The sequence below is a fragment of the Anoplophora glabripennis genome, unplaced genomic scaffold (assembly GCF_000390285.2).
Source record: "Anoplophora glabripennis isolate ALB-LARVAE unplaced genomic scaffold, Agla_2.0 scaffold521, whole genome shotgun sequence".
NCBI lineage: Eukaryota > Metazoa > Arthropoda > Insecta > Coleoptera > Cerambycidae > Anoplophora > Anoplophora glabripennis.
The window spans coordinates 295,727-306,027 of record NW_019416684.1 but is presented as its reverse complement, the minus strand read 5'-3'; the positions used below and the strand labels follow the sequence as shown (position 1 = coordinate 306,027).

The following is a 10,301-nucleotide window of genomic DNA, read 5'->3' as shown; positions in this document are numbered from 1 at the left end:
GTATGCAAACGACTTCTCACTTATATCCTTTATATATTATTTAAACATTTTTAAAAGTAAACCCTTATACAAATAGGAATAGTCAAGTGTCAATACTTTTGAGAACAGATTATTTAGTTAAACAGAAAATGTTGTGAAAAACTAATATTCAGTACTTTTCTAATTCACTACTGCTTTGATAACGAAACTAGAGGTTTCAGACACGTCATAGTGTTATTGTGATGTGTATTTGTTTTTCCAATGATGTAACCAGACTTATACATGTAGATGTATGTCTCTGGCATCTCACTATTAGGCAAAAGTTTTCAGTATTGACACTTAACTGTCCCTATCAGTACCTACAAGGGTTTATTTTTCCAGTTTTTTTTTTTCTTCAAATTATGGCAAAATATCCAAATTATAACAAACATTTATAATGCCACAAATAAATACAGACAGTTTCTTCTTATTTATTATTTTATTATATAGTATTTTTCAAATTTTGACATTTGCCAAGATACTTAGTAAATGGTTTTGATAAATAAAACATTTTTTAATAATTTTAAGTTTATTTTGTATATACAAGAAATCCTAATTGATTTATACAGAATGTTGTTATGCATGTACTATTAAAACAATTTCTTGTTATGTATTTAATTGTAAGTAAAAACGACAACTTAATTCATTTGCTTCATAAACTTGATAAGTTGGCAAATAAGCTGTAAAAATATAAAAATTATGCATGAACTGTTATAATAATCTCACTTTTCGGAGAGTATAACCGAATATTTGTACAATATTGGGTTAAATTCAATAGTTCATATAGTTTGGAACTTTCAAACCATAGAAAATTTAATATTAACACTATATTTTCTATGTCTCAAACTGAATAAAGAAAGCAATTCACCACCATTAAAAATTTTGTAAGCATCTAAGTATCAAAGGTTTCATAAAATATTAGTTGGAGTTTATCATCATACACATAATTATTTTTATCTATATTTAACTTAAATAATATGTAACTACATGCACATTTTATGTGGACTATATCTAATCGATTAATACAAGTAACGAGTATGAGTGTTCCATATAATGTTGGTGAAGATATGGGTTTGGTTGGTTTTAAATAAAACTGTATAGCTTAAAACTTACACATCGTATTCCCAGTATAATATAATAACAAATAGAAAACTCTTAAGCACTAAATAATTATAAACACAATTCTTGCAATACTATAATTTACAATTTTCAGAGGATAACCTAAGAAACCAAAGATAACGAAAGCCAAACTTCAAATACGTGCAAAGTCCAAACTGCATTACCAACCAACCCAAAATGACAGGGTTAGCATTCTCTGCGCCATCTTTTATTTTGGAATCTAACTAACATGTGACGCCGCCATGACAGTTTCATTATTCATATGTTAGATTTCATTCTGCGTTAGTACTATATTTTCTATGTATAGCAAGTGACGCGGATCGAAATCAGTCAGTATTCCGCTTTTCTTCGCAGCGTCGTTACGGCATTTGTTATGACAACGAGGAGGCCAACACGGGAGTAAACTACGGAGTGGGGGAACTAGTGACGACCGAATACACGATTATAACGGTTCTTTGTTAATATTTTGGTTTGTAATTGTAGAAATGTTTCCTATGTATGATCCAGTATGTATTTTATTGGAAATGGAAAATTTAGGTAAAAAAAATTTGCTTAAATTGCGAGAGACCTGCGTCTTATTCCCTCGATATGGAAAAAAGTGAAGTCAAAAGACAATATGTACTTTCGGAAATTTCAGAATGAATGATATTCGGAATATAAGTGGTTATGTGGAAGTGTTTATTTAAAAAAAAAAATCTGTATGCCGTGTTTAATTGTGAGTGTAAAGTCGGGCATGTGGAATAAGGAGGGATTTAACATTTTGGGAGCGTCACGCAAGGCTGTCGTAACCACGAAGCTTCTTTGGAACATACATATACGATGGGCGTTAATGTTCGCAGAAGTCCACAATCCGAACTAATATTTCTATTTTTTATAAAATCTAAATGAAAATCCAGATGCAACTAAAAATTTCCAGACAAACTTAAAGCCGTTTGACCTTGAAAAATTGAAATTTTTTGTTTCTTTTTAGTTAGTCAATGAATATGCTTCAGCTATTCTCAATGTCACGAGCCGCCACTGCTGCCAAACTAAAATAACTGAAACAAAAGTGAGTGAAAACTAAACGTGAACTGATGTAGCCTGTCAGCTAACAGATGACAGCCTAACACCGCTTGCCCCACTTCCAATGTTGCCAACTCTTTGTAAAAACATGTTTTCAAGACCACCACTGCAGTGTGCGCAATTTTTTTCATATACTGCCCCAGTAACTCGTTAAGTATTATAGATACAAACAAAGTAAAAATTGTTCATAATTTGATCATCTACAACTTTTATTAAGGTCATTTTATTTTAACAATATGTCTAGGACACCACCCCCATAGCGCAAGTCGTACCAATATTTCGAGTGGTTGGATAGAAGGCAGTGTCCAAGCAACCCTGAAAAAATCATCCTGTTTGGATTTTTTTTTCGGCCTCTATAAGTCGAGATCAACTTTACTGAATTAGTAGTGATGTAGACAAATCTATAAAATAGACTTTAATGAAAAAACTTCGTTATTGGTTATTTGAAAACCATCTAAAGATGAATCTACCGAACAGTGAACATTTAGAGTGCTAAAAACATTCGAAAAGTAATTAAAAAAAAACCATTTTCAGAGAGATGATAATAGTGACCGTGTCCCAAAAATTAGTAATGTTATGCAAGTTGAACATTTTTATTCTGGATAAATGTCATTTTCTTGGATCAACCTATAACACCAGCTTAAACAGATTTAAGGTGATGGGCTATAAGGCATTTGGTATTTCAACCATTATAACAAAGATACTAAAACTTTGTTAAAGGTGAAAACAAGAGTATAAGATGTTTCTCTGAATGACTGCATTATTAAGAATGTAAACATATCAGGTATGTGTTTTTCTATTAATTATTTAAACATATAATTTTTTAAATAATTATTTATCTATTTAATGAATATTTGCCATCATTTGATAGGATTTGATTGAATTAGCTTACTACCTTAATAAAGAGTAAAAAAGGTACTCTTATTGATTTCGATTAATCGGGCAGTTTTCGAGAAATTCGTGTTTACATACGAAGGTGTCTTGGTTTTACTTCTTTCCTTAAAGGATAATATTAGAATAAATTCTATAAAAATAAAATTGAACCAATCTGTGAAATAAATTACATTTCCTTATGAGATGAATATGAAGTAAAACAAGACCTTGTAAACACTTTGCCTAAAGTGAAATTGCAAATTTAAATCCCCTTAAAAAAGTAAACTGAAAGAGTTCCAAAAAGTTCCTCGGACCACCTCAAGCCGTCGTTGAGAAAAAATTGGACCAATCGGGATTATGATTTCCCGTTCCTGAGAGAAATTTCTCCAACAATCATTTCCTGTGGTCCCGAGTATCCAAATCCAAATTAACTCCGGAATATAAAAGCGGAAACTTCTCTCTCGGTACCGCCAGCAAAATGGCATAATTAAGTTCTTATTTAATAAGAGTAATTGCACGTGAAGTATAAATAAGAAATTTTAATTAAACCGTAATTTATGTCTATCTTTGGCGTTGTCATTGTTACCGGGAGCTCCCGCGGCGAGGCTGCCTTTTCGTTGGCCCAATTTAGTCGCCGAAGGGACCACGATAAAAACTTTTTTAATTAATTTACTTAATCATTTGATAATGCGCGCTATTTATTTTCTTTGTGTTACACACTCTTTTGTCTTAGGAGCCCAGAACCGCTTAAAAGGTCCGCACCGCTTGGGCCGCTACACACTGAAGACGGTGTTACTCCAGAATAATATTTTCATATATAAAAAACAAACTTGAAAACAAAAACAGAGATACAAAGTTTCAATGGTGATAGGAAATAGAACATACATAACTGTGTTTAAATGCAGGGTAAGTGAAGGCGACATCGATAATGACACATTGGCCAACATTAGGATAGAAATGGAATCTTTACCTAAAAAGAAGGAATTACCTTAAAAAAAGGATATAACTTCCACCTACTGTGTTCTTTATTACACTGGATTACCAGTTGAATTTACTTAAATATTTCTACCAGTCGTAAAATCTTCGAGGCATATAACAGTAGTTGTAACATTTGTAGCACTTTCTTCATAACTAAAACTTCATTACGAACGTTAGCACAGTACACATTTAATATCTACGATCGTTTTTATATAATTTCTAGTATAAAAATTTGGCTTTTACAATAGACTGTGTAATAAAAATTTTTATTGTACGCTTTTATTGTACACCAGTTAAAAGGACTGTCTGAAGAACATCATTTCCATTATTACTTTTTATTAAAATGTGTTTATTTCATTTTTAATTAACACAATTGTCTAGACAACTCAGAACTATCTAATGTAGTGGAGTATACCAGGAGCGGCATTGGCTTTGTTTAGAATTTGATTTATTATCTCAATTTTGTTTTAAATAGATGAACTGCAGCTGCAGGCATCGTTGTAGATGACGTCTAAAACTATGTTCTGTGTACTCATGTGGATTGGGCAACCCAAGATATTTAGCAATTTCTATTGGTGTTTTCCCTATCTGCTGAACACAACACTTTCCATTATGGACTATCATGTGTCGGCGCTGATGCCCTAGGTGGCGCACTTTCTATAACTACCTTATTTTTAGTCTCGTTTCATAATTACTGAAATAGATGGAAGTTTATTGATTTTTTTTATGTTGGAATTTTCAGAATCAATATATCCAATATCTTTGACATCACCAACGCATTTTATGAAACTCTTTTCTTCTGCACCGCTTCTGATATCTGTGGTTTTGTTCTATTTAAGTCCCATAGCACCGGTATATTATCAGGCCTATTGCGTGTCCCACGGTTCAATTCCAAAGATTTGGAGGGAAGTGAGGGTTGTGTTCATTCCCAAAATAGACACCTCCCCAAAGGCGTTTCGACCCATCAGCCTGACCTCGTTTCTGTTGAAAACAATGGAAAAGCTGTGTGAGCGATATATAAGAGATAGAGTGTTACTGGATAGACAGCCACATCCTAACCAACATGCATACACCCCAGAGCGATCTACCGACACTACCCTGAGCAGGATCGAGAAATCCCTTGGACAATAAAGAGTCCACCCTGAGGGTATTCATTGATATAGAAGGGGCGTATGACAAAACAACCTTCTCAAAAATTAACTCAGCTCTTGTGGAGAGAGGAGTTTCTCCTACCATCTGTAGATGGATATCGAATATGTTCACTAAAAGAGCTATACAAATCAGTGAGGGGGATGCCTCCGCGAGAGAAGTTGTTGCAAGGGACTGCCCGCAGGGAGGTGTTTTATCACCACTGCTATAGAACCTAGTTCTAGACAGTCTCCTATGCCACCTCAAATCGGAAATCGGCATCTATACCATCGCTTATGCAAATGACCTCACTATGCTTATCAGTGGAAAATTCGAAGGGACTCTTTGCCAAAGAATGCAAACAGCCCTATGAACTATTGAAAAGAGGTGTGAGGACCATGTTCTGTCAGTCAACCTCAGGAAGAGAGAAATGGTTCTCTTCACGAGTAAGAGAAAACTGAGGCCAATAAAGACACCAACTCTCCTAAATACTACGCTAAGCTTTGCATCTGATGTGAAATACCTAGGGGTATCGATGCAAAACTATCATGGAATCTCCATTTTGAAAGAAGATTAAAAAAGGCGTGCATATCCTATGAGCAGTGCCGCAGAACCGTTGGCAAAACCTGGGGAATGAAACCAAAAGTGGTTATGTGGATATACACTGCCATTGTGAGACCAATGTTAGCCTACGGCTTGCCTGTTTGAGCATATCTGAAGCTATGCGAACAACACCCACCATAGCAATAGAGGTAATTCTATGTTTGCCACCTCTTGATATCTATCTAAGAGAAGTGGCCTTGACAACCATGCTTCGCCTCAAGAACGTTGGTTTCAAACCGGATGTAGGATGTGGAGGAGTTAGGAGTCGACTATGGAATGGTGTCGTCAGGAAGATGCTCCTTCTGCAGGCAGACACTGACAATATTTCTCCTCGGTTTGCGTTCGACAGACCCTTCACTGTACTCCTTAGAAGACAGAAAGAGACCGCCCGCGAAGATATAATCAACGTCTTCACAGACGGATCAAAAGGGAAGGAAGGTGCAGGATGTAAAATTTATTCTAGATCCTTGCATATTCGATATCAGTGGGCAATGGATGTGCATGCTACCGTGGTACAAATGGAATTAAGCAGGTATAACCACAGCCGGTAAAGAAATTGCCCGTAGGCACACTGCGGGTAAAACCATCAGAATTTACACAGATAGTAGACAAGCATTACTGATCTTACGTAATCATAAGATAATGTCTAGGTCAGTATGGGAATGTCACCAGGCACTGGTCGTGGCCTTATTTTCCAACAGCATATCTGTATGCTGAGTTAAGGGACACGAGCGGTGCAATGGCAATAAAGAAGCTGACAAGTTAGACAAGAGTGCATCGGGTCTTAATATTTTTAACCCGGTTCCTCCAGTATGCTTCCGCTGTCAGCACTTATTGGAAAACACCCTCAGAGAGTTTATGAAACGGTGGGATAATACAAATAGCTGTCAGCAAAGATACAGCCAAAAAATACCTGGTCATGTCTAGGTCAAATATAGGTCTAGTGACAGGTATTCAAACTGGACACTACTGGCTGAGGAAGCACCTACATAACATCAGGAAGTGTGAAACAGCTCTTTGTAGGGGTTGTGAACAGGAAGATTAGACAGTACCACATGTGCTATGTCGTCTGCGTCAATAAGAGAATTCGTGTTGGGAGAACGTTGGCCTTCTGTGGCCTATATTAGAGAGATCCCCCTGAGCAACGTCGTCACCTTTTTCTCTGTAATAGGTTGGTTAGCGACTCAGGTGGATTGATCTCCTAATGGGTGGAAGTACAAGGGGCCCAATGGGGTCTAAGTGCTGTAGTTATTAAGCTACCCTATTAAAATTCTAGATTCCAGATTCCCACTGTTCAATTCTATTCAGCAAGTAGTTTTGACCTTTTTACAAAGTCCAAAAGCTTCCTTGCCGACACTTCTCTCAACTCCTTGGATTTCAGAAAGGGTTTTCCCAGGATCGTCATTCTACTACGTGCAAATTCTTCATCCTCAGCAAACCGTACTGTCTTAGGTCGTATAGTTGTTTCCTAACGTAGCAGTACCCCGATATAGGTCCCCACACTTTCCTGAGCAGAAAGAAGTTCAGCAATTCATACTCTGCTTACACTGGTAATGTCCAAAACACTATAAAGAAAATATATCCGTCGTTACTCCATCCAAAAGATTTACTGCATTCAAATTTCCTTCATTATTAAATATGTATTATTAGGCTTTTCATTCACAAATTTCTATATTTCATCTTTACTTTGATGAACAGTTTTGATTTCTAGATAGTATCCTATAAACTGTCTCTGATGTATATCTGAGTTACCAGTAAACCTTTCCACATGGTGTACTCCAACCAAATGTACGTCGGTTACTTATGATTTTCCTTTCTGAAAATTAAATAAAGAATATATTTTCTCTTATTTCCAAACACACCTATCACTGAATCGTAGACGTTGTCACTTGTCCTTTATCAGAAACTTCTGAGAAACTGGAAGGGGTATTTTAAAACTTACCATAACTATTATAAAACATTTTTTTCTCGATATTTCAATTTCAAACTTTTAAGAACAATAATAGGGACTGGAGCAGCCAATTTATAAAATCATTTCCTTAATACGCTTATGACAGATTACTGATAATTGCCTAAAATTTAAATTTTTAATATGTGACACTCCGTCTAGCCGTCAATTTGGTAATGACTCACGCATTAAGAATCCTCATTTTCTTATCCGGTGGGGGAAAAAATCTAAATCAGCCGAATTTTGTCCACCTTGCTGGCTGTAATCCAACCGTTAGTAATCTCCCATTCCGCTTTCTTAAACGGATCAGAGGCGGCTGTAAAATGAGTAATGGCGACACTAAAGACTGTTAATATCTGTCGGGGATGCGGAAGGAGAGGAATGGCGATTCATTTATGGGTTTCTGTGCAATAAATTTTTACCATCGCTTACTTTGACAAATGCATAAAGCGGAAAAAATAAAACGTTCCCATCCATACTCCGATAAGGGATTGATTTAGGTCACTGTCAAGGTGCCCAGATGTCTGTATATTGGCCTCGGTTTTATTTTCGCATTTATATGCCGCTTTGTCCTACGAGAACCGAGTCCGGTGCGAGCGGAATAGGAAACAATTGCCTGCCATTTGCGATTAATTCACTGACACAAATAATCGCAACCGGACAAATGTGATCCTGATATTACTACATAGAATAGAAAACGTAATTAGTTTGGTGGTAACTGACAGCAAGATTCAATGTAATTCACTACAGACAAATCTGAAGGATTCTGAAAAATGGTACCTACCTAATAAAGTAAGTCATTTAAATCCCTCCTACTGCAAGAATGAACTAAACTGAGATAAAAGTGTACAATAGTAATAGAAAACTGAACTGAAATGTATTAAACACCAATAAAATTATATATGAAACATTTGATAATATCTAGTAACGAAATAGATTATTATCAAAAGGTTCATACATGTGAATTTACGGTATATTTATCGATAGAATAAACAAAATTCTACTAAGGCGGACCCGTGCGTGGACTCAAGTTACACCACCAATTACACAGGCACACAAAAAAAAATTATCGAGACCCAGAGGGTAGACCACCCTACCCCTCCGTTTTTGGGGTAGCTGAAAACAGAATATGACCATAAAAAATTTTTAACTAGCCATTTCCCCGTTACCACCCCCATTTTCCGTGATCAAAAGTATACGGTTCTATTTAAAATTTTCAACATGACCTCTAAATGACCTTCAAGGTCATGGTCACCGTTGGATTGCTCACTCAAAACCCTGCAACATTTGTTCTAATAATTTTTTTGTCTGAGCATTATTTTCTGAGATAGAGGGGTGGTTCCAAATTTTTTGAGAACCCTGTATACCAAAGTCGAAATTCGTGGAGAATATACGACAGGTTAATATTTGCCTGAGGTAATAAACTTGAAACCACTCAAATGCTATTTGCAGACAAACTACAAAATATCTGTAGCGTTTAGCTATAACAGTTCATATACAGGGTGAGTCAGAAAGAATGGGTCAACACTAAGCTGGAGATACTAGACACCAAAATATTATGTTTGAGCTTATCATGCTTTATACGAACGTCGCTGGTTTACGAAATACTTGGTGTTCAAGGTTCAAATTTTATTCTGAAATTTCTCGATAACTGAGAAAGTTTTGATAGCATGACTGAAATTTGGTAGTGTTGGGTTTTTTGGTATGAGAATTACGGAGCTTATTTTAACATTGCTCCTAGAGGGCGCTTGTTTCACCGTATTATTTAGGTAAATCAAAACACATTTTTTTTATCTGCTGATCTATGCTTAAAAAATGTTAAAAATCTAAAAGAACGTTCAATTCTACATAAAAAATGTACTCTTGTTTAGGTCATCTAACTTTATCGGTTTCTGAGTTATTTTCATTTAAACGTTTCAATGTATTTTGTGGTGATTTTCAGGCGTTGATATTGCTATTTCTTTTCTAAGTAAGTTTGTGTCAAATTTTCATGTCAATAAATAGCGTATTTTACGTGTGATTTATTATTCGTGCAAAATTATTAGCTAGTGCGGCGGCCTGAAGATATGAACACATGTACCCAAATGGATTGCAATAAATAAACTATTCAAAAATCTTTACAGCTGCTTAGGCGTATCTGGATCTTTTCGAGCAAAAAGTGACCATGGTATTCCAAAATCTATCACAGTCGTTGAAGAAGAGGAAATTTTAATTCGTGTTTCGGAAAATTCCAGTGTGAGTACTCGTCGGTTAAGTGCGGCAACGGGGGTAAGCCAATCGTCCATTTGTAGAATTTTTAAAAAATCAATTCTCCATCCATTTCATTATACTCCGGTTCAGCAGTTATTGCCTCAAGATTTACCAGCCCGCCTACAATTTGCTAAGTTTGTACAAAATATGCAAATGGAAAACCCAGATTTTTTCAATAAAATTCTATTTACCGATAAGGCGACATTTACTAGACGGGGAGTTTTCAATTGGAAGAACAATGGATTCCGAAAATTCGCATGCTGTAAAAGAAAGACATTTTCAGCATGAGTTTAAGGTGAACATTTGGTGTGGCTTAATATCT

General features: G+C 35.7%; 1 protein-coding gene across 1 annotated transcript in view; it reads right to left on the bottom strand.

The window, feature by feature from the left end:
• Positions 1 to 7,182: 7,182 nt before the first annotated feature.
• Positions 7,183 to 10,301, bottom strand: part of LOC108913434 (ankyrin repeat and KH domain-containing protein 1-like) — a 95,313-nt gene continuing 92,194 nt past the window's right edge. Inside the window, exon 5 of the mRNA XM_018718986.1 lies at positions 7,183 to 7,288. Within this exon, the coding sequence (XP_018574502.1) occupies positions 7,183 to 7,288 (106 nt within the window). The remainder of the gene's footprint in view (positions 7,289 to 10,301) is intronic.